The sequence below is a fragment of the Sapajus apella genome, unplaced genomic scaffold (genome assembly GCF_009761245.1).
Source record: "Sapajus apella isolate SASKATOON/1434 unplaced genomic scaffold, GSC_monkey_1.0 scaffold13, whole genome shotgun sequence".
Classification (NCBI taxonomy): domain Eukaryota; kingdom Metazoa; phylum Chordata; class Mammalia; order Primates; family Cebidae; genus Sapajus; species Sapajus apella.
Window position 1 is genome coordinate 22,683,550 of NW_022436953.1, and position 24,254 is coordinate 22,707,803.

Genomic DNA, 24,254 nt, shown 5'->3' on the forward strand with positions numbered 1-24,254 from the left:
GGTTCCCAAATCTCACAGGACCCTTCAGGCATCTCTGGAGCAGCTTCATCCTGTTTCAGAGGGTGAGACAGAGGCACAGAATGGCCAAGGTCAGAGGCCAGGCCAGGGCTCAGGCTCCTGGCTCTTGGCCTGGGGCTCCTCCCATGACATCAGGTATCTTTTCTGCAAAAGTTGTGACCAGTGCTCTGTGGGTTACTCTTCTGTGTCTCCTGGGACAGAGTGGGAAGGCAGTTGGGGGAGAGCAGCCACTACCCAGGCTGCTGATGGGAGCTGGTAGATGGATGTGCCCTGAGCCTGCTGTTTGGTGGGAATGGCTTGGCCTGCACTTGGGTGATTGGCGTTCACTGTCACAGCAGCTTGCACCATGCCGCAGGCTGCCCCCCAGGAAGCTGAAGCCTCTCAGGCCTGGTTCGGGGAGACCCTGAGGTCAGCGGGGAGCCTGCAGGGAGGGCTGGGCCTAGAAAAGAAATAAGGAAGGAAGGGATTTGGACATTCAGAACCCGTGGGGAACAGAAAACAAGCCACTGATTTCATTCACCAAGGACAGGCCAGCTGCTGCCTCGGGCGTCCCCTCCACCCCTGGGGATTGACCCCCCTCCCCTAAGAAACCATCCAGTGAACTTAGCAAATCAGCCCCATGGGTACATTTCAATAGCTGGGAAGATAAAGCAAGGCTTTCAGATCTCAGCATCCCTTTGGGAGAGAGCTGTGTCCACACCCCATCTTTCTGAGCCCACTCCCAGCAATTTTCTCAATTATCCCTGTAATTTATTAAAAACCCATCTCAAAGCCCAGCTGGTGAGTCAGCCCCAGGGAACAGCTGGCAGAGAGTGAATGGTGGGAGGAGGGGACGGGGTGGGTGAGGCCTGCCCAGGGTGGAGCTGCCTTCCAGATGCGGCCACCACTCCTGGGCCAGATGCAGAAACTCTTGGAAATGTCCTTTCAAACTTGAAATAGCCAGGCCAGCAGCTTAACCTAGAGAGAGAAAGAAATGACAGTGGTGACATTTATTTCATGCTTGCTACTACTGCTGGATCTGGGCCAAATGCCTTACCTGAAGTTTTTATTGATTTGTTCCGAGAAAAACTTCTATTCCCTATCGTCTTCCTGACAAGAGAGAGGCTGAGCAGTTAAGACCAAGGCCACAGCTGTGAGTCACAGATCTGGGATTCAAACCCAGGCCTGCAGCTCCAGGGCTATGTTTCCCCTCCCGTCTTTACCCCTCCCCTCCTCGCCCCCTTCCTGAGCCTTCCTGTCCACCATGGCCCGATCCAAACCCTTTCACACATGAACCTCGAGGCTGGGCAGGTGTTCCTCTTCTCTCGCCTTTGGAGGAAAGAGGCCCAGCATGGTCAAGGGACACCACCAAGCCTGCTAGGGGCTCACTGATGGGCTGGGTCACACTGCACAGCCCCTTACAGTTGGGAGCATTTGCATACCTTGTCAGCTCTGACTACATGCCCAGGCCATGGGGACTATCATTATCAGTGTTATGCAGATGAGGAATGAGGCTCAGAGAAGCCAAATGACCTCCATGAGGTCACACAGCCGGTAAGTGGCACAGCCAGGAGTCTCACCCTGAACCTGGGCTCATTCACTGCCTTCCAGCTCAGCCACCTCCCCAAACCACCAGTGTCCAGGTAGCCCAGAGCCAGGTACAGGCTGGAGGAGGCAGCTGGTCACTCGCTGGGGCAGAGATGGGCTGCCAGGTGCATCAGCATCTGGAGCCTGGCTGGTTCTTGGCCCAACACCTGTGGGCACACCCAGCCACACTGCTGCTGGCCCCTCACTGACCACCTCCCTCCCCTTCCTCCTTCCAGTCCTCTGTTTTCATAGCCCAAGTTGGCCGAGACCTGGTCTCCCAGACGGAGGAGAAGCTCCTGCAGAAGCCATGCAAAGAACTCTTTTCTGCCTGTGCACAGTAAGTGCCCCAGCCACCTGACCTGTCCTCCCTGGGCTGCCCAGAGAGGGGCTGCCCCAGCTCTCCACCTGACCATACAGGGCACTGAGGCAGGTCTTCAGTGTCTGACAGCATCAGCCAAGTTATACCAACTGTTTGTATACTTCCCACGAAGAGGAAAAGATACGAGGTGCCAAGTCCAAAGAAAACATCTGCTGCAAAGGGTGTTGAAAGCAAGTGGCTCTCCAGGCTGTTGAGACAGAGGAATGTGCAAACATTTGACCCTGTCTGGGTGGTTGGGAAATCTTTCCCAGGGTCCCCACCCCCCACCCCCACCACCAACCAGAGCCAGTGCTACCGATGCAGGAGGGCATCTCAGCCAAACCCTGTTACCTTGTCTGCAGGTGGCATGTCCGCCCCGTAGGGGGTGAGACAAATCGATGGGCATGCTGCCAGCAAAGCACCAACGAAACCCCCACCCCATCCTGCACATGCACACCCTGAAGGCATGAGTACACACACACATACATGCACACACTTGCTGACACATGCAAGTGTGCACTTGCGTGTGCACACATACACACATGCACACACACAAAAGCTCTCCCAAACCACGTTACCCCACATAGCTGGATGAGCCTGGGGACTTTTTGCGTGCCCTTATTCAGCACCACAGACACCAACTGAGTACCTACTGTGTACCTGGCTCTGTGCTGGGTCCTGGGGAATACAAAGGTGAACAAGAACTCAATCCTGGCTTTCATGGAGTTTGTACAAGAAAAACTGCAACCTGCATACACTTGGAGGGGAGCTGAGAGGGCTGTCCTGGGACCCAGCCCTGGGTTAGGTGGTGGGGAGAGGCCCTGGTGGGCAGAGCAAGGGAGGTTGCTGCTCTCTTGGAGCTGCCCAGGAGTCAGGTCTGACAGTGGGTGGGGTCTTGGTCAGTGATCCTGACTCTGAGGGAATGGTTGTCTTGGCCCCCAGCAGTGGCTTTCAGGTTTGGCAGGACACAGCTTCTGACGTGCTGCACCTGCCATAGTCCCCTCCCTTCCCCAGGTCCAAAGTGGCTGGGCTAGATTACTTGGCACAGCCAGCTTCTAAAGGGAAGAAGCTCATCTCTGCCTGAGTCAGTTTCGGAACCCTGCTAGACACTGCCCTGATGGCCTAAGATCCATAGAACCACAACATCCCAGGGCCCACAGCAGGGGACCAGTCAGTTCCGCCACATGCATGAAAAACTCCCAGTGGTGGCTTTGCTGGTCCAAGACCAGATCCAGAGCTGCGGTTCTGAGGGACTGTGCCCCCACCTCTGACTCCCAGCCCCTCCCTGCACCTCATGAAGTCTTCATCTGTTCTCAGCTCAAGGTCACTTCTTCAGAGAAACCCCTTGACTCTCGTGGCGCTGAACTCATTCATAATGACATAGCTCTGGGATCGTTTATTTCATGTTTGCTATTCACTGTTTGAGTCCCACATACAATGCCAACCCCATGCTCCCAGCTGTATCCCAGAGCCTAGAACAGTACCCAACACATGGCAGGTACCCAACAACTGTTGGCAGGACCAACCAATCTCACACAACCCTCAGAAGAATGGCAGGGCCTCTGGCCAGACGTGCTGCATCTGCATGGGTTGAGAGGCCCTGTTTGCTTGCATTTCCAAAGCTGGATACAGCCTTGCTCCCGTGCTGGAAGATCGTGATTGTGAAATGTTCATCCTCTTTTCCATCTGAGCTAGATCTGTCCACGACTACCTGAGGGGAGAACCATTCCACGAGTATCTGGACAGCATGTATTTTGACCGCTTTCTCCAGTGGAAGTGGTTGGAAAGGTGAGTCCGCCACACCCCATACAGATCAGGGAAGCAGTGGGTACACATTTTTCACCTGAGAATTCATATAAAATTTAATTACCTCCCATGGGCTCATGGTTAAAGCAAAATTAACCAGGCTCCTCTGTTAATTTAGTTGTGTATTCCAGAAATGCTATATGCTCATTCAAGCAGACACACACATTCATGCACACATAAACAGCATCTTTTTCTTACTTTTTTTGCTTTGCTGTCTATGGGAATTCTTTCTCTGCCAGCAAATAAAGAGCTACCATATTCCTTGGAGTAGTTGCACATCCTTGATTTGATCCAGTGCCCTATGGATGGATATTGAAATTGTTCTCCATTTTTCTGGGTGCAGCCCTTCCTAACTAATGCATAGCTTTGTACATACATCTTTAAGTACTTCTGCAAGTACATCCAGAGAAAGTCTTAGCAGAGGAATATCTGGGTCAGAAGGCACCTGATTTTAAACTGTAAGTGCTGTTAAGCTGCTGTCCGAAACAGCTGCCCCTGACCTCCAGTCCCATGGTGCCCAAGTGCGTGCTCCTCAGCTTCATCAACGCTGTTCTCGTGTTTCCCTACGCAGTGAGTGAGCATGCAGCTTCCTTGTTGCTTATTTTCTTGTCTCTCTAATAATGGGGGAGACGAAGCCTCTTTCCTATTTGCTTGCTGCCTTATTCCCTTCAAAGTGCTCTCCCATATGTGGCTGTGACTTGGGCACATGTGGCCCCTGTGACTGATGAGGAAGCAGAACATAGGACCTGACTTAGCTTGTCACCCAGCAAGCCAGCAGTGCTGCCAGTGGGACCCCGGCCCTGAACCCCCAGCCTAGTGCTCTGCCATCTTCACTGGCCCAGGATCTGCAGAGCACGGCGATGCCTGTGTAAAATCCATGCCGGGCTGAGCTGGTAGATGAGGGTGGGAGCATCTTCTCCCACGGCCCAAAGTCCCTGTCCCTAGAGGCCTAGCATGCACAGCCATCTGGGGGGCATCTGGTGAGAAAGGAGCCATCCACTCCTGCCTGCCAACTCCACAGCTGTCTGCATTCCCCGTAAACATTCAGGAAGCTGCAGGCCAGGAGCCCCTCTGAGCCCCATTCACAGCCCTTCCCTGCCTACTTCTGGAAACCCAGCAGAAAATCCTTGGCTCTGCAGCCATAGATGGGTGATTTCTCTCCACCTGACTGATGGGGATGACAGCGTGACCAGGGATGGCCTCCTTAGTGGCCAATGTCCACCCTGCGCAGGCACATCATGGCTCCAGGAGAGCTTGATAGGAAAGGATCGGCCTAGACATCTACTGAGGGCACCAGAGCCCCCAGCCTGGGTCCGAGTCCCACCTCTGCCTCTTCCCAAGGAAGGGCCTCAGAAAGGGTCACTCATGTCTCCACACCTCAGCGTCCTCATTTGTAAAATGGGGATAATTGTGTCTGCATTGTGGGCTTGTGCTGAGGAATAGATAAGCACAGCACCTGCTGGAACAAGGCAGGTATTCCACAAAGCTCAGGCATTTGGCCACAGGAAGTAAACTGCTGAATGCAGTTGTGTCCATCACCACCATCATCAGTATCACCGCCATCATCAGCATCACCGCCATCATCAGCATCACCGCCATCATCAGTATGACCACCATCATCAGTATCACCGCCATCATCAGCATCACCGCCATCATCAGTATGACCACCATCATCAGTATCACCGCCATCGTCAGTATCACCGCCATCGTCAGTATCACCGCCATCATCAGTATCACCGCCATCATCAGCATCACCACCATCATTAGCATCGCCACCGTTATCAATATCTCATCACCATCATCAGCATCACCACCATTATCAGCATCACTGCCATCATCAGCATCACCGCCATCATCAGCATCACCGCCATTATCAGCATCACCGCCATCATCAGCATCACAGCCATCATCAACATCACTGCCATCATCAGCATCACCGCCATTATCAATATCCCACCACCATCATCAGCATCACTGCTGTCATCAGCATCACCGCCATCGTCAGTATCACCACCATCATCAGCATCACTGCCATCAGCCCTACCTCACCAGGTCTGATATTAGGAGGCACAGCCGACTTGCTAGGGGCTCAGTCCTGATTCTGACAATTACAGGTCAGTCCAGTGGAGCTGTGTTCACCATGTGTGTTGCACACCCCATTCCGGAGCCCTGGGCTGTGCAACACACAACCCCAATCTGTGCCCACCCTCCCTGAGTGGCAGTGTGGGGTCATGATGCAAAGCACGGGCTGCCTAGACCCCAACTCCAGCCTACCACTACCAGCCAGAGCCTTGGGCAACTCATTTCACCTTTTGAAGCCTCAACATTCTCATCTGCAGAATGGGACAATAATGATCCCCCCTCCCTGGGCTGCTGTGAGGATTATAGAAGCCCCCATGCATGCTTGGAGCAATGGGTATCATTACTATAGAGACCCCCAGAGGGGGGCATGCCCTTTTTTTCCTAGGAGTTCATATAATGACATCTGACACACCAGTTTACAAAGAGCCCTCCACTGGATGGAAGGCCTTCTCAGGATCTTCATTTTCCTCAGAGGAGTTGATGGAGCTGCCTTGGGCCACTCAGCAAGGGCCTGGCAAGGCTGGAACCTGAACCAGAGTCCCTCTCTCAAGTCCTGGGCCCCGGGCCACCCAGCACTGCAGTTCACATAGCAGCCTTTGTTGGTGGTCACTGGCTTTCCTTTTCCTCCTCTGCACCAAGCACATGAAGTGGAGAAGTTGTCCTTTTAATCTGTGGCCTGATTGCAAAGAGGTTGAGAGTTCATCCTTTTGAAGGCATTAAGCTTTTGGAGCCTGGAGGGTAGGAGCCTGGGCTGGGAATGCCCTACATGACAAACAGCACCCTGCGAAAGATCCTGCCCTGTTCATGCTGAAATAGCAAAGGGATTTTTTTCCTCCCAGGGTTAACCAAGAAATTTTTGAGAACTTGCATTCCACTCATTTCCCCCAGCAGAGGAGTTCTGTGGCGACACCGACCAACCGTTTCTCCTCCATGCGTCGTAAACTGTTAGGCAGGGTGCCTTCATGTGGTTTCGGGGGCAGCTGCAGGAAAGGCTTCCCAGGGCCACGTGGTACAGGCAGGCGTGTGGCAAGTTTCCCTTCTAGCTGCTCCTGTGCAGAAGAGCAGTGGGGAGACCCGCAGAGGGGCAGCTCTGTGCTTTGGTGGGGATTGGGCCCCATGTCCTGAGGAAACATGGTGAAGGGAGAAGTGAGCCATAGCATGGCAGATTCAACACGGGGTGCCAGAGAGTACCCTGGCTTTTCAGGGCCATCCTATGAGTGTAGCTGTGGTGCCGCAGATGTGATTTCCAGGGAAGACTCATTGATTCAGGAGCTTCTGGGTGACTGAAGCCTCCCTGGTTATCCTCAGCTGACCCAGTTCTTTAGCCCAATTCAGTCTCAATCTAACCCCTGCCCTGGTCGGGACTTTTGAGGAGTTTGGGGGCAATGCTCAAAAATAGTTCTGGAGAGCCAAGAGCCAGTTTTCACATTTTAAGCTGTTTATGTGTAGCCAAACAGACCAGCAACGCAAACCACAAGCCCTCTGCACCATGAGGTCCTTTATGGCCACTAGATGGGACATGTCTTTGTTTAGTCTAAGAAGTGCCATCGTGCCTCATGATCAGAAGTTCTGTCTGATTCAATGTTATAAATGGCTTTGGCTCATTAAAACAAGGAGTTGGCCAGGCGCAGTGGCTCACACCTGTAATCCCAGCACTTTGGGAGGTCAAGGCAGTTGGATCATGAGGTCAAGAGTTTGAGACCAGCCTGATCAACATGGTAAAACCCCATGTCTACTAAAAATACAAAAATTAGCTGGGCGTAGTGGTATGTGCCTGTAATCCCAGCTACTCAGGAGGCTGAGGCAGGAGAATTGCTTGAACCTGGGAGATGGAGGTTGCAGTGAACTGAGGTCATGCCACTGCACTCCAGCCTGGCTACAGAGCGAGACTCCGTCTCAAAAAAACAAAAAACAAACAAAAACGAGAAGTCGGGAGATTCAAGGTGATCATTACTTCCAATCTGATCGTGGCAGCCAGGATCTTCTCATGTTCCGCATCTATGTAGGAAATATAATAAAGAGTCCTTAGTGGTAGAAAGGCTGGGAACCAGTGGTGAAGATCCCCAGGACACAGTTTGAAGACCAGCAGCCTCCGCCCACTCCTGAGGCTGGGTCTCCTGGGCCAGCAGCAGGAGCGCTGCAGAAAGGAATAGGCTACACCCAGGACAGGAAGCACGGCCATCCTGCTGGGCAGGCTGAGGTGCACAGGTGTCAGGAGGGCTGTGATCTTCGTGTCCTCCATGAGATACTGGTCCTCTGTGGCTTCTGGCCCTCACCCCTCTCTGCACCGAAGGCACAACTTCCTTCTGAGTTTCCCCACATGATTTGCAAAGAGAGGATAGAACCACACGGAACGTCTGGTTTTAAGCCTTCTGAGCAAGCAAGGCCTGTGCATCCCCCAGCCTGCAGGGGGCTGGGGGCTGAGGCTTGGGATTTGAACACTCAGACTCAGAGCAAGTCCTCGAAGGTCCAGTCTGCAGCGATGTTTCCTGGGGGTCCCTGGGGCTCCTGTGGGGCTCCTGGAATTACACCCCACACCAGCTGCTCTCAGTGGTGCTGCAGTTTCCTATGGATTCTGATCCTTGGCACCACGAGACCAGTGTGGGATTCTTCTTTCTTCCAGGCAACCGGTGACCAAAAACACTTTCAGGCAGTATCGAGTGCTAGGAAAAGGGGGCTTCGGGGAGGTGAGTGAACATTCGCATTTCTAATCAAAAGTTCTTATATTCAAGTCACCTTTCCTGTCCCTCCTGGATTGGCCTAAAGGGTCAGCGAAGGGGTTCCCCGGCGGCACCAGTGGCTCAGTGTGGTTCCCTAGGGGCAGTGAGGGTAGGGGAGAGTCAGTGACTGAGGAGCTATCAGGTGTGTCTAAGATGAAAGGAGAGTGTGGAGCTGGGCAGGTGAAACAGAGGGGCTCCCCTGCCAGCCTCGGGCAAGGTCCAGCCTGCAGGGGACAAATGGGCAGCCCTGCTCGTGTGTGGGGAGAAGCTGTGAGGGTGTGAGGAGGCTGGGCAACCTTGGCCACTCCGGGCCTGGATGACATTGTCACGCAAGATTCAGGATTTCATTGTCCATTATCCGATCTTCCCAGCACGTGAGGCAAGCCTTGTTATTCCCATTTTAGAGATGAGGAAAGCTGAGGTCCCAAATGGTTAGGTGACCCAGCCAAGGCCACACAGACAATGTGGAGCAGAAACTAAGACTTGAGCCCAAATGCTCTGGTTCCCACTTACGTGGATTATAAAGTCAGAGTTCTTGAGGGTCTCCCATCACTGCCTCCCAAACTTCTCTGCCAGCAGCCTGTAGAAGTTTAGTCACCCTGAGAATGGGACAGTACTGGGCCCATCAGTTCTAAGTCTTGGTGTGAGGGGCTCATTCTACCCCTCCAGGCCTGGGAATCCTCCAAGGGGAGGAGGAGGGAGGGCAGGGCCCAGGACAGCCGTGGGCCCCAGGTCAGGCATCATGGGGCCCTGGGAGCCTCACCCACGAAGCCAGGTAGGGCCGGCTCTGGCCCCATCCATTCTCCACCTGGGAGCCCTGTGGTCCCGGCCCTGGAGGAGCTCGGGGCAGGCCTCCCGGTGCTCCTGCCATCCTGGTTCCTTTCTTGTGCCGCAGGTCTGTGCCTGCCAGGTTCGGGCCACGGGTAAAATGTATGCCTGCAAGCGTCTGGAGAAGAAGAGGATCAAAAAGAGGAAAGGGGAGTCCATGGCCCTCAATGAGAAGCAGATTCTCGAGAAGGTCAACAGTCAGTTTGTGGTGAGTGAGCGTCTGGGCCCAGTGACCACTTGCCCTTCTGTGGTCCGGGGCTTCCCTCGCTCCGGAAGGGCGTGGTCCTCCAATGCAGCAGGTCCCCATCCCGGGGAAGGGCAATGCCAGTAATGGGGCTGAGGCAAGACATCTCTCCATCACGAGGCCTCTTGTGGTCAACTGTGGCTGGCTTTGTCCCATCCCCAGAGCCAGCCAGTGCCTGGCTCCCCGCTGTGCATGAGACTGACGCCTCTGTTCTCCTGGACTACCTTGCAAACTTCTCAGTGGACAAAGCAAGTTCACCTGGGCCCAGGCTGGGAGCTGTGGGTTCCACAGACCCTCTAGGCTGGTGCCATCATGGTGGGACCTTAGTGCCAGCATCCTGGAGTGGTACCATCGAGTCTTTGTTGTTAGTCTAGGCTGGGCCCTGCTGCGATCACAAATTTGCCCCAAACCCTAAGTAGCTAAATACAGCAGAGGTTTATCTGTCACTCACCTGAAGTCCAATCAGATTGGACCACCCTCCTCCATCTAACAGCTGCTCCATCTGGAGCCTGAACATGAGTGCTAGGGGATCCACATGAAGACTTTCCACTGCTTCAGCTGGACAGATGTTCCTCAATTTCACCCATAGTCTGCCAGCCAGAACCAGTCAACACAGAGACAAGTTAGTTTCAGGGAAGGCTGGGAAATGTGAAGGGCATGGATATTTGGTCAGCTCTAATATCTTCTGCTACATGTTATAAAAAATAAGGCTCGTGCAATGGTGCATGCCTGTAGTCCCAGCTACTCAGAAGCCTGCTTGAGGCAGAAGGATTGCTTGAACCCAGGACTTCAAGGCTGCAGTGAGCTGTGATCATGCCACTGCACTCCAGCCTGGGTGACACAGCAAGACCTCATTTCTAAAAATAAATATATGCATATGTTAAAAATAATAATACATGGGTCAGGTGTGATGGCTCATGCCTATAATCCCAGCACTTTGGGAGGCGAAGGCAGGGGGATCATCTGAGGTCAGGAGTTCAAGACCAGCCTGGCCAACATGGTGAAACCACATCTCTACTAAAAATACAAACATTAGCCAGGTGTGGTGGCAGGCACCTGTAATCCCAGCTACCCAGGGGCTGAAGGGGGCAGAGGTTGCAGTGAGCCGAGATCGCACCACTGCATTCCAGCCTGAGTGACAAGAGCAAGACTCCATCTCAAAAGAAAATAATAATAATATATGTACACGGTAAAAATTTAAACAGCACAGAATGATACACAATAAAATGAAAAGCTTCCCTGAGTAGTCACTCCAGACATGTTTTATCCATGCACAGGCTTTTAGCCAATGGGATCTTCCTGTATTTTTAGCCAATGGGATCTTCCTGTATTTTTAGCCAGTGGGATCTTCCTGTACCTCCTATGGAGGAATGTTTTTCCCTTACATTGTAGATCTCTTTCTCCATCCAGACCTATAGTCACACCCCTTTTTAAAGTTGGACATCATTCTCATGAAGAGGTAAAGCATAATCTGTATAGTCAGTCCCCGTGGATGGCAATTGTTTTCCTCTTTAAACCATGACAGGGCCAGGTGCAGTGGCTCACACCAGCTTGGGAGATCAAGGCAGACGGATCACTTGAGGTCAGGAGTTCGAGAACAGCCTGGTCAACATGGCAAAACCCCATCTTTACTAAAAATGCAAAAGTTAGACAGGCATGGTGGTGGGTGCCTGTCATCCCAGCTACTTGGGAGGCTGAGGCCTAAGAATTGCTTGAACCTGGGAGGCGGACTTGGCAGTGAGCTATCGCAACACCACACTCCAGCCTGGGTGATGGAGTGAGACTTGGTATTTTAAAAAAAAAGTACAGACCATGCTGCAGTGTCTGTCCCCAGATATCCCTGTGGCATATTCTGCGGGTGTATCCCTAGGACCCATTCCTAGTGGAGGGACTGATGTGGCACAGGGTGAGTACATTTTTCATTTGATAGCTGCTCCTGGATAGCTGCCCCTCAAGCTTGCCCCAGTTAAACTCCCACCCGCCATGTGAGCAAGGAGAGAGGCTACCATCCACCTAGTGCTTGGGTCATTCCTCAGAGGCAGGAGATGGGAGTTACAAAGTGGCACTCCAAGAGGAGAGAAATTTGCATCTTGGGATCTCATCCCAGGCCACCCCCAGCTGCCAGCCTTGTCCAGGGTACAGGTGTGGGTGCCATCATGGTATATGGACATGAGGCGGACGAGGCTAACACCAGCCATCGTTTCTCCTTGATCCAGAACCTTCCTCCCCACCGCTAGCCCCTTCCGCAGGGACCCCTGGATGCTGCCTGTGGAGCCTCATCTCTGAAGGGGCAGTGCTGGCTCTGGCCAGGGATGGTGCTGCTGGGTCCTGTTTGGGGAAGAGGATCGCGTGTCTCACAAAGCTGGGTGGCACGTCTTTAAGGGCCTCTGGTTTTAAGGGCTGGACTTTTAACTATGCCCCATCCATGGCCCCTGGCAGGGAGTTCCCATGGTGATACCTCCTGGAGCCCTTTCTCAGGGCAGAGGTGGGAGGAAGGGGACAGCTGCAGCCCCTGCGGCAGAAGCACGGTCCCCCTGAGCGTGCTTATCCTCTGCTGCCATTTGTCTCCTTTCCTCAAAAATAGCTGATGTCGATGCACTGGTTTTATGGCCCTGCCCGTCCCAGCCTGGCCCACGACGGCCAGGTTTCATGTGTGCCGCCTCCCTATGTGGAGAAAGATTACCTTCCAGTGTGATTTTTCTCTACTGCCCCGCCCTGGTCTTGCTTCACAGAGCCTCGGGTGTCTGGACTCCACCAGAAGACGCCTAGACCCCCGCCTCTTGGTGGCCCCCTTGCCAGGTGGACCAGTGTATTAGTCCATTTTCACACTGCTGCTAAAGACATACGTGAGACTGGGCAATTTACAAAAGAAAGAGGTTGGATGGACTTACAGTTCCAAATGGCTGGGAAGGCCTCACCATCATGGTGGAATGTGAAAGGCACTTCTTACATGGTGGTGGCAAGAGAAGAAAGAGAACCCAGTGAGAGGGGTTTCCCCTTGTAAAACCATCAGATCTTATGAGACGTATTCACTACCACGAGAACAGTGTGGGAGAAATGGCCCACACGATTCAATTACCTCCCACCAGGTCCCTCCCACAACACATGGGAATTCTGGGAGTACAATTCAAGGTGAGATTGGGGTGGGGGCACAGCCAAACCATATCAACCAGGCACATCCTGCATGCAAGAGAAAGCCTTTGCCAGGCCAGGCTCCAGTTCCCGGAGCCCCACTGCCCCTCCAGCCCATTCCTACTCGGCCCTGTGATCATGGCTCCCACAGCCGGAAGGGCAGCTGAGCCCTGCTTTTCTGACCGTCCAACAAGGGCACCTTCCAGGCTTCTGCAGCTGATGCACACATGTGCTTCTGTGGAGGGAGCACAGACACCACCTGTTGGACTCACTGGGAGGTCAGGGTGCCAGCCTGCCCCACCCGCCTTGGCCTTCTCACCTTGAGCCACTGAATGGGAGGAGCTGGTGTGAGCCCCTTATCAGCCGAGGAGGCAGCAGGCAGGGTCACTGCGGGCATCTGGGCGCAGGGGAGCAGGGTGAGGCTGCTCTGTTCCCACCCACCCCAGCTCCCAGGATCCTGAGGAGGGAAGCAGAAGGGAGTGGCCATTGTCGTGACCTTACCATGGCCCTGTTCTCGCGTTCCCAGGTCAACCTGGCCTATGCCTACGAGACCAAGGATGCACTGTGCTTGGTCCTGACCATCATGAATGGGGGCGACCTGAAGTTCCACATCTACAACATGGGCAACCCCGGCTTCGAGGAGGAGCGGGCCTTGTTTTACGCGGCAGAGATCCTCTGCGGCTTGGAAGACCTCCACCGTGAGAACACTGTCTACCGGTGAGTGGGGCCACCGGGCCTTCCAAGTCTAAGTCTGAGGGGGTGGGGCCAGCCCCTCCACACCCTCAGGCAGGTGGTCGCCGTCACTCTGGAAATCAGGCCTGGTCAGCACCAGGGGAGGGTGCAGAGTCAGACAGACTTTCCACTCCAGGAACCTGGGCCCCGGCACCCAGGAAGTGAGGTGGGCCGCCCGCTGGCCAGTCTTCCCCCACCTCCAAAGGTTAGGGAAGCCAAGTGAGTGAAATGATGCTCCCGAAACTGACTGCTCCTTCAAGTCAAGGATGAGCCACAGCCACTGCTCTCTCCAGTCGCCTCCATCCCAGCACCCAGGGAAGCTGGGTGGGGGTGGGGGAGCCTAGTGGCTACTATCTGGGATCAGCCCCGGGAAGACTTGGGTTCGGTCATTGCCCACAAGGAGAATCAGAGTGACCCATGGTCCCACCCCACACTGTCCTCAGCCTGTTCTGCTCTTCATCTTTCTCCACACCCACCTCAATCCCACAGGGACCTGGACACTGTAGGGCCAGGGGTCCAGAGTCCTCTCACAGTAAGCAGTGCCCTTCAGATTTTTCTCCCAGTCCTGAAAGAATTTTGAAAATCTCAGTGCCACTACATTTTAAGTAGACATTTGAAATATTCCATCATATTGAATAGTAGCAATTTTGATATTTTGAAATTGAACAGTTATATCACACTCTTCAAGGGATCCAGTGGAATCTCTAGTTGCTGCAACAAATGCACTTGCATTTATCCAAAAAATGCACAGAAAGCTCTCTAGTGATGAGGAATTTTCTATCATTTCCTTCACTCTGTCCATCCCCTCCAGAATGTCAATAATATATTTTTTGCCTGAAAGTCTTTCATTGATGAGCATACATCTCTGAAACAAACATATGGATACGTATACGAGTTTTTGAAATTCCCTTTGACCATAAGGCTCTATGTTTTAAAATACTTCTCTGGCTGGGCATGATGGCTCACACCTGTAATCCCAGCACTGTGGGAGGCTGAGGTGGGTAGGCCACCTAAGGTCAGAAGTTCAAGACAAGCCTGGCCAACATGGTGAAACCCCGTCTCTACCAAAACTACAAAAAGTAGCCAGACGCGGTGGCATGCGCCTGTATCCCCACCTAATTGGGAGGCTGAGGCTGAAGAATCAATCACATTAACTTAGAGGTTGCAGTGAGCCAAGATTGCCACTGCACTCCAGCCTGGGCGACAGAGCGAGACTCCCTGTCAAAAATAAAATAAAATAAAATGACAACTTCTGTCGAGTTGCCATTGTAATTAGTAGTAGATCTCATTTCTAATCAGTCCTTTGGAGCCGGGGGTTTTGACATCTGGTGTGGGGCGCTACAGTCATTCGGGAAAGGAGGAGGCTGCTTTTCTTCTGTAACTTGGCAGAAGAGTTATTGAGAAAGGGCAGGTGGGAGGGAGATCCCAAAAGGTGCGAGGACAGAGCATCATGATGTGAAGAAATCCAGACCCTTAAAACTGCGGGCAGGAGGGAACCCCCTGGTCAGTCCTGGCAGAACCCTTACACACAGCCCAGTTTGAAGACCTTTGCAGTGGAGCTCATCTTGGGAGCCCAAGAAGGTCCTGGAAACAAGAAAGAATGGTCTGATGACATGCCCTTCCCCTCATACCATCTCCCCATTTATGTTTTTGTTTTGTTTTCATTCAAGTGAAAAGAAAGTCAGAAAATTTTCCCTGCAGGTTGAAAAAAGAATTCTCCACTTAATTGCCTTTTATTTAAAGAGAAAAGAGAAAGCCATCCAAGTTCTAGCTCTTCTTCTTCCAGGGGGAGAGAGACGACAGTGCCTCCCCCCTGGCTGTGACCAATCGCCACGGCCTCTCTCTGGGCTCGGTTCTGACCAGTGCCCACTAATGAGCTGCCATGCTAGCCTGGTGGCAGCTGGCTTGTTGCGATGATGACTCCTGCCCTTATTTGGAATTGTTAACACATCAAAAGAATGCTGTTTAAGTAACAGCAACAAAAGTATTTTGTGATAAATAAGGATACACAAACACCAATTATCACTTGATGAGGCAGACTGCCTGGATTTGGGTACATTAACCACTCTGCGTGAGGACAGCTGCCATCAGTTAAATAAACAAAGCTGGCTAGTTGAGAACTGGAGCCTTCATCCAGATCCTGTGTACTGTTTGCTCCACGGCTTATCTGAGTTGCACGCACTCACCTATTGGTTGTTCTTTTACCCATAGAGAAGACCTTTTCCTATAAAGCCATCTCTTCTGCTGCCTTTCCCCTCATCCTGGGAATGCAGAGGCTCCCTTTCTTGTGAGCAAGATCCTGTCATCAAGAGAAGAGACATTAGGGACAGGATGAGGCAGCCACACCTATGCTGTGCCCCGTGGCTGTGCTTTCTCCCAAACTGTAGCAAAACCAGAGGTGGGGGATGTGCCAGTCTCCGGCAGGCCCCATCTTAAAGGGGGTCTTTTTCCTATGGCTCCTCCCTCTCCCTTCGATCCTCTTTTCCCAATTGCATAGCTCCCTTCACTCGCAGGCCCTGCTCTGCCTTCAGAGCATCCTGAGACCTCCAGGGTCTTCCCAGCCCTCAAGGGGCTCTGCTACCCGGCCAGAAGTATCCTCAGCCCTGGAGTCATTGATGTGTGAACAGAGGCCACGACTCGCCTTTTCCTACTTTCCCAGTCACTCTCCAGGGTTGGGAAATGCCTGTGGAAAACAGCAGTGTTGCTTTCAATTACTGGAAGAAGAGAAATTAGCTGAAGATCATTTCGGCTCAATCCAGACAGCCTGAGCCACAAGGTGTGGGGGAAACACCCTGTGGCCACCCAGGCCTGGTTAGCCTGAGGGGTCCACCCAGATGCCAGTGCATCCTAGCTGCCCAGAATGCCCACACTCTGATGCTTATTGTTTTTCCTTTCAGAGATCTGAAACCTGAAAACATCCTGTTAGACGATTATGGTAAGTCTTCTTTTCCTACTAGGTAGCTGAGGCGAGCATCGCAACCCAGAGAAAGCAAAGAGCCTCCCAGGGACTCTTAGAGAGGGCTGGGGAGACTGACCACTCCCACTGCTCAGTGCTGGGTACCTGGGGAAGGGGAAGGCATTGGGCGTGGACAGAGCTCCTGCTTGGTGAGCAGGCAGTGTTCAGAGAGACCTTGAAATTCAGAGTTTTTGAAATTCCCTTTGACCATCAGGTTCTATGTGTCAAAATAACTTCTGGCCGGGCGCGGTCTCTACCGCGCACTGAATAAGGAGTCCAGAATTTTAGAGACGCTGGGCAAATACTTAACTTTTACCAGCTTCTCCACCTCTCATCTTGTTTGTGAAATGGAAACAAAGCATCCTGCCTTGCCCACCCAGAGGGAAGAGAGTGGTGGAGAGGCTTCTCTAGGACAGCTTGAAGGGAAATTGCTGGCCAGCCTCTCCAGCTGTAAATGTCTTAGGCACCATCTGTGTGCGTTACCATCGTTATTTTCTCTTGGCCATGGGCACTGAATCACAAGAACAGCCACAGTAGCCCTCACAGGTGTTTAGTCTCACACCTGGAAAATAGTTTCTACACCTTCTTTTTTTTTTTGGCAGAGTCTCGCTCTGTTGCTCAGGCCGGAGTGCAACAGCATGATCTCAGCTCACTGCAACGTCTGCCTCTTGGGTTCAAGTGATTCTCCTGCCTTAGCCTCCCGAGTAGCTGGGATTATAGGCACGCACCACCACACCAGGCTAATTTTTTTTTTTTTTTGAGATGTAGTTTCACTCTTGTTGCCCAGGCTGGAGTCCGGTGGTGCAATCTCGGCTCACTGCAACCTCTGCCTTCCCGGTTCAAGCGAGTCTCCTGCCTCAGCCCCCTGAGTAGCTGGGATTATAGGCATATACAACCATGCCCGGCTACTTTTTGTGTTTTTAGTAGAAATGGGGTTTCACCATGTTGGCCAGGCTGATCTCAAACTCTTGACCTCAAGCAATCCACCTAGGTCGGCTTCACAAAGTGCTGGGATTACAGGCATGAGCCAGCGCGCCTGGCCGGTTTTCTTTGATCTGACTAGATATTCCCATCTGCACAGAGAAGAGCAGGGCAGCATCTCTGTGCCCATTTTACAGATGGCAAAACTGAGCCTTAGAGGAGCCAGCCTGCCAAAGTCACCCAGCAGCATCAGTGGGGAGCTGAGGGCAGAAAATGGGTCTCCTCCCAGCAGGCCCCAGACCCTGGCAGCCCCCAGTAGAAGTAGGGGAGAAAGCGGGTGGTCACTGATGACCTGAAGAGAGGTCTGCAGGGGATGCTGCCCTGTGTGGGGTGCTCGGAGGGCCCAGACCTGCCGCCCCTCTCTGGATGAGCGCAGAGCCTCCCTTGATCTCAGAACCAAGCCCACACTGCTCCTCTCCTGTCCTGACTGTCAGCCACCACCGAGCCAGGGCATTCACACGGCTCCGACCTGGCGGGGTCCCTGGCACTGGCCCTTGCTGACATCTAGGCTGGAGGGACGGGGGTGGAGGTGTCCACAGGCAGGGAAGGGAAGGGGACGTGTCCCTTCCTGCGGGGTAAGTTGTGGCCCAGGTGGGCCATGGGAGGGACAAAAGCGAGGTGGTGCTCAGGTCGGTGCTCCCGCCCTGGGGTCAGTCCTGGTCTGTGAGTTCAGGTTCCTCTCCAGCCAGGCCAGACGTTTTCCCTTCTCGTTTCTCCAAAGTGAAAAACAACCAACCTCCAGAGACCAACAAGGCAGGTCTGGGAGTTGCTTCCCAAATTGTTTTATAATTTTTTCCCCTTAAGCAAATTGTTGCAGAATGCCAGGAGAACCTCACATTTTTCCCATGAAGTAATCCCAGAACCAGGCCAAGATTCTCTGTGACCTCAGCCTTCCACGAAGCCCATTCAGCCTTTAAACCGGCAGGTCGGTCAACGTCCAGCCGGGCCAGGCATCCTATTGCGTCCCTATGTTCCCCTCCTGAAGAGTGGCCATTTTCCTGTGTCCTTCCACTCCTACACTCTCCCAAGGGTCTTGTGGTCACCCCACGATGGCAGCTTGGGGTCCCTGCTGTCATCGGACAGATGAGAATGCCGAGAACTTGTGTGCCTTGCCCAAGGGCACACAGCAAGGCCAGGCGTCCATGCAGCTGTTCCAGTGACCCACTGACCCTGCTGTCCCCCTCAGGACACATTAGGATCTCAGACCTGGGCTTGGCTGTGAAGATCCCTGAGGGAGACCTGATCCGTGGCCGGGTGGGCACCGTTGGCTACATGGGTGAGTGCCGGGGCCGCCTCTGTTCACCACACCCTGATACCCACGGAGCTGCCCCTGCCCTCCACCAGCTGAGCTCCCAGAGCCCACCCGCAGAGCCTCTCACCTCTTTGCGCACTGCTGATCACATGCAGAGTCACAGTCTCTGCGGGGCTGCTGGGGGGTGGCCTTAGCCAGGGTGAAGGGGAGCACAGGGCCCCAGATGTGAGGACTGCTCTGAGTTCTCTGTACTCTCCAGCTCCCAACTCCTGCTGTGTCCAAAGCCAAGCCACTCTTAGGGGTCAGAGCCTGGCACACAGCACTGCTGAGGGGAGGTCATATTGAAGCTGGGGTCTGGGAGGAGAGACCCTTGAGAGGAAGGAGGTAATTCAGAAGAGCCCCCAAATGAGAGGCGCGCATAGCTGCTGTGTCACCAAGCATGATTCTAGTAGAGAGCAACTTGGGCTCCTGCCGCCTTGCCTCGGCCTGCTCTGAGACCAGCGTCCTGGGGGTTGCAGGGGAGAGACCCAGAGCTGAGTCCTGTGCCCTAGAATCCCCCAGCCAATTGGAGGCATGCCCTGGGCTTCCTCTTGCACACTTCACATGCCTACCCTCCTTCCCCTGAGAGGCAGGGGCCCCAGAGAGCTCCAAGGACCAGGCACGATGCCACCCTCTGGCCAGGCTGGTGCCAACAGCAGCTGCATGGGAGGGGTACTTTGTCTCTGATGCTAGAGGGTCATTTTCAGATTGCGTGACATTTGGCAACCTGTGGGGTGTATGTCTGTGTGTGCCCACATGAGTCCTGAGGGATGATTGATAGGTGGGTGGGTGGGTGGATGTGATACTTGAGGGCTGCCTGGATGACAGCTCTGCCCACCTGTGTGTGCCTTTGCCTGGTCTCCTTTTGCACAGTGTTGCAGGCACCTGCCCAGGCTCTCGTATGCAAACCAGCACGTGTGTGGTTGCACTTCCCCTCAGACAGGTGCGGCCTGATGATGTAGAACCCTCTTTTTTGTATTTCTGTGGTGAATCTCTAACTCAGTTTATCGAAGTGGTAGAGAAGACACAGCAAGAGATTGTTTGAATTACAGATAAATTTAAGATCATCTTTAATTGGGGTGGATACACCTTTATTCATTGAAACAAGTATGTGGATAGCGCCTGTTCTGTGCCAGGTGCTTGTTATAGCAGTGAATAAAGTAGCTCATGTTGTAGGTTAGGAGACATCAAGAGTGCAGGACACTCCCACCCACGGTGGTCAGAGTTCTAAAGCTACAATCAGAGTCCTTCGGGGCCACAGAGGAGAGCCATCAGGGCAGGCTCCCTGGAGGAGGTGGTATTCATAGCCGTTGGTGGGTAGGACTTGGTGGGGGCCAGCATCCCCGCCATGAAATTCCAGGCCTTCTGTGAGCAGCACCACCAGCTGTCTCACCCCTCCTCACTCCTCTCTCCTCTCCTCTGCCCCCAGCTCCAGAGGTCCTGAACAACCAGAGGTACGGCCTGAGCCCTGACTACTGGGGCCTGGGCTGCCTCATCTACGAGATGATCGAAGGCCAGTCACCGTTCCGCGGCCGCAAGGAGAAGGTGAAGCGGGAGGAGGTGGACCGCCGGGTCCTGGAGACCGAGGAGCTGTACTCCCACAAGTTCTCCGAGGAGGCCAAGTCTATCTGCAAGATGGTGAGCTCCTGGTGGTCAGACCACCCTCGAGCTGGCGGTGCCCCTCTCTGGGCCTGCCGCAGTCTGTCTCCGGAACAGCACACAGGCTGAAGGGGCAGCGGTCTGAGCATGCCAGGGTGTGGGCTGGTGGTGATGCCCCCAAGCTAGAGCTGAGGGCACTTCTTGCTGTGGACTAGGGCGTTCAGCAGAGACTTCCAGGAGAAAGCCTGGGCGGGACACCCATGAACCGAGGGAAGGGGGTGACGGGAACAGGGTGGAACGTGCTCACATTCAGCCTGTGGGGCGTACACGTGGGTCAGAGAAGACGTCTGAACTGGTGCCCCAGACACAAAGCGACCTTGGGCCAGGCCTCTGCCCCTGCCCTTGGGCCTCCTGCTCCCTCCAACTCTGAATTCCAAGTGTTGGCTTAAGACACAGGGCTGCAGGGACTGGGGGCGATGATATCAGTCTTTGAACAGCTTATAACAAAGTTTTCCACCACTAGATGGACCGCTGGTCACGCCAGCCCAGCTTCTGCATGACAGGGTCTAGGGATGGTGAGGTCTGAGCCACCCGAAGGAAGGGCACGATGGGAGTGACGATTACACGAGCTGGGAGGGCAGGGCCAGATGTGGGAACCGGAAGCCAGATAAAGGAGTGACAGGAGCCACCAGAAGTATGGGATATGGGAGTGGAGTCGCCCGTGCACCCTGCCCCTGACTCCCCCATGCTGGCCGCCAGGCCCTTCCCTGGGAACCAGGGCTAGTGGCTTTGTGGGGAGACGGCCTCTCCCTGCTCCCGCCTAGCTCTCAGCCCTCAAGTCCAGCCCTTGGGGCCCTCCTCCTTACGGTGCTAAGCACAGCTGTACAGGCACCCCTGCTGCAAGCAGCTGCCCTCTAATGCCAGCCTTACAGGGACAGGAAGGGCCAGAGTGCCCAACTCCACACCTGCGAGCCACAGGCTTCCTCTCCTCTCCCTGGAGCCCTGCGCACCCGGAGCCTCAGACGGGCAAACCAAGCCTGGGGGGCCACTCTTCCCACCCCTCTACCTCTGCAGGGACCTTGGGGGCAGGCTCAGCGTGTGCACTGACATCCCAGGCTGGAGTTTAGGAAGGAGCAGGCCCAGAAGCTGATTAAAAGTCGCAATGCTTCTGCTCAGGAAGGCCTGAGGGTGCACTGCCAGCAGCCCCAGGAGCATCTGGCTGGGCTCCTCACCCCGGAGGCCCCTCTCCTGCAGCCAAACACCAACCTCATGCTCACATCACAGAGCTGTGGGAAGAAGGCTTGTGTGTGCACATCAGACCCACACTCAAACCCCATAGCTGCCGGCCCGCCATGCAGCTGGGGCCTCAGAGAAAGCCACACGGTCATCACAGCCAGGGCTAGGGTGTGGGGGCCGGAGGAGCAGTGCAGCACTGGTCGGGTAAATGAAAACATGGGCGCCAGCCATACTTGGCTGTGTTATCAGGAGATCTCCATCAGGTGTGACCAAACTAGACAAGGGAAAGGGGTCAGAGCATCACCACATGTCCCAGGTCAGGGTCAGGCTTTCAGAGAAGCAGATCTTGAGACATCTCAACAGGGATATGGGACGTACTGAGAGGATGACAAGGAGGAGAGGGCCCCAGCCCCATCCCGGGACCCCAGTCACCCACCTTGGCCCCCAGCTTTGGGGCTGGCATCTCCTGCTGCAGTCTGGACCAGGGCGCTGCTGCCTCTCTGCTGTCCCCTGGTGGACACTGAGAGAAAGCCTGCTGCTCCCGGAGGACCTGTCCGGTGGGTACAAAACCACTGGCCTCTGGCCTTGCTGCGGCTTCTCTTACAAATGATCTTGGGTCTCAGCATCTCAGTCCAGCATCTAGGCCTCCCCTGTACCCTTCAGCTGGTGGCAGCTCAGGACACTGCAGGGCCTGACTTGTCAGGAGACCTCATAGGCCCCGGACCCATTTCTAGGCTCTGGTGGCCCCAGCCCTGCCTGCCTCAGAGGGCCCCTCCACAGTAAGTGAGAAAGCTGGTCTCTGTCCCCCATTCCATCTTAGCAGCAACAGAACCAGCTCCCCACCAATGGAGCCCAGAAATTCATGCATCTCACCTCATATCCCCTGAGCCCAGTCCATGGGCCCAGACCTCAGCCTCCATCTTCCCCAAGCTCCTGCTCAGTCCAGCACTGGGCCTTAGTCCCCCTCCAGCTCCCTCTCTTCCCCTTCAGCCATCTTGCTCTCACTTGTCCTTCCAGCCCATCCACACTCCTCCTCCAGGAAGCCCACTCTGCCTGCCCCACCCACCCCAGCTCACACCTTCTCTTCCTCTCACTTCTCCTGATCTCCACCTGATAGCATGGTTGCAAACTCTTTACTTGACGACATGGCTGCAAACTGCTGACTGCATGCCAGGATTTCAAATGGCAGCATATAGGTGGGTGTTTTGTTCAACCTGCACACGGTTTTCAAAAGGAGTAAATGATAGGTTCATTGCCAAGATTTAGAAATGAGGAGATTTCATATAATAACCTGGATTTTCTGGCTTCTCTTGAAAAAAAGCAGAAGCTCCAGGCTGGCTGCCGTCCCACCCTGCAGGAGCTGATGCGCAGCCTGGCCTGGCCCACCCAGCCCAGCCCTCGCCTTTCCCGTCCTCGTTTGTGCTACCTTCCCCGCCAGCCACCGCAGCCCTGTCACAGGAGCCTTGCCTCTGAGGGACTGCTCAGAACAGTGAAGCGCCTGGGCCAGCCCAGCCCAATGCCCTGGGCCTTTGTTGGACAGGGAAGCCCCCAGAGAAGGAAGCAGAGGCATGAGCGCCAGACCCTGAGCCACCAGCCTGCCGGTCCTTGGGAGCACTAGAGGGTGACGCTGTGAGCAACTGAGCTCTCTGCTTAGTCCTTTCAAGGCTGGAACCCGGTGCTGGCCCTGATGCCACCTTTGATTCCCTTGTCTGGGGGCAGCCCTCTCCAGACCCGGAGCCCCAGGAGGCTGATCTGGCTCCACTTCCCCGGCGTCCCTAGCCTGTGAAGCATCTGCCCCACAGCAGGCCATGTATGTGGAATGAATGTGAGCAAGGGGCACTGGCAAAAGACAAGGCTGGGCCCCTCCCATGCAGGCTGCTCCCCTGGATTTTAGCCACAAAGCAGGCGCTTAGTAGACAGTCACTAGATATGGATGCAGTGCTCAGTAGGCGGGGGAGAAGAGAGAATCACGAGGCTGCGGTGCTGGGAGTGCAGGGCAGGAGCTGGGGCCCTGCGGTTGTGTGACCAGCCATGGCTAGTCTAGGCCCCGCCCCCCCGCCCGGGTCTAGCCCTCTGGGCTCATCCACAGCCTCATCCTGTCTCACCCGGCTGCTTCCGCAGCCTCCCTCTCCTGGTAACCTGCCTGCCTGTTGGTTCTGATGAAGACACTCCCCTACCCTAACCATCTCTGGCTCCTTCTACCTCCAGATGAAAATCCCACCACCTGACCTGGCCTTCAGGATCCTCCATCATCTCTCCCTGACCAGCCCCGTCCACCTGACGGAACTCCACACTCTCCTCCTGCTCTCTAAGTCACTTGTTTTGGGTATTCCCCAGACACACCCTGCACACCCTGCCACGCCGCTTTGCTGGTGCGGTTCCCTCTACCTGTATGCCCCTCACACACCCACGCCTTGAAAGCCTATTTGTCCTGCAAGACTCAACTCAAATACCCCTTCCCCATGCAGCTCCCTGACCCCCAGCTGGCAGCCAGCCATGCCCCCTGGCCCTGGGGTGCTCGATCTGTATCAGCTTGACGCGTCCTCTGAGCACCATCCACCTCCCATGAGTCTCAGCGCTCCTAGAGGCTAAGTCCCTTGGCGGTGTCCTCTCTCTATCAGGAATGGGCTTTCCCCCGGGAGGTACAAGTCTTCAAGTTAGCTGAGTACGTGAGCGATAGAGAGCTATCGATGCAGTCCTTGCCT

The 24,254-nt window shown here is 54.4% G+C and overlaps 1 protein-coding gene across 7 annotated transcripts in view; it reads left to right on the top strand.

Moving 5' to 3' along the window:
- Positions 1–24,254, top strand: part of GRK5 (G protein-coupled receptor kinase 5) — a 241,360-nt gene that overhangs the window by 208,781 nt on the left and 8,325 nt on the right. For 6 of the 7 annotated variants that reach the window (XM_032281798.1, XM_032281799.1, XM_032281802.1 and 3 more), the window contains 8 exons: positions 1,821–1,921; positions 3,638–3,730; positions 8,454–8,517; positions 9,446–9,586; positions 13,281–13,471; positions 16,384–16,421; positions 18,610–18,699; positions 20,144–20,352. In XM_032281798.1, the coding sequence (XP_032137689.1) occupies positions 1,821–1,921; positions 3,638–3,730; positions 8,454–8,517; positions 9,446–9,586; positions 13,281–13,471; positions 16,384–16,421; positions 18,610–18,699; positions 20,144–20,352 (927 nt within the window). Of the gene's footprint in view, positions 1–1,820; positions 1,922–3,633; positions 3,731–8,453; positions 8,518–9,445; positions 9,587–13,280; positions 13,472–16,383; positions 16,422–18,609; positions 18,700–20,143; positions 20,353–24,254 lie in introns of all 7 variants that reach the window. The other variant, XM_032281804.1, reaches the window with a different exon arrangement.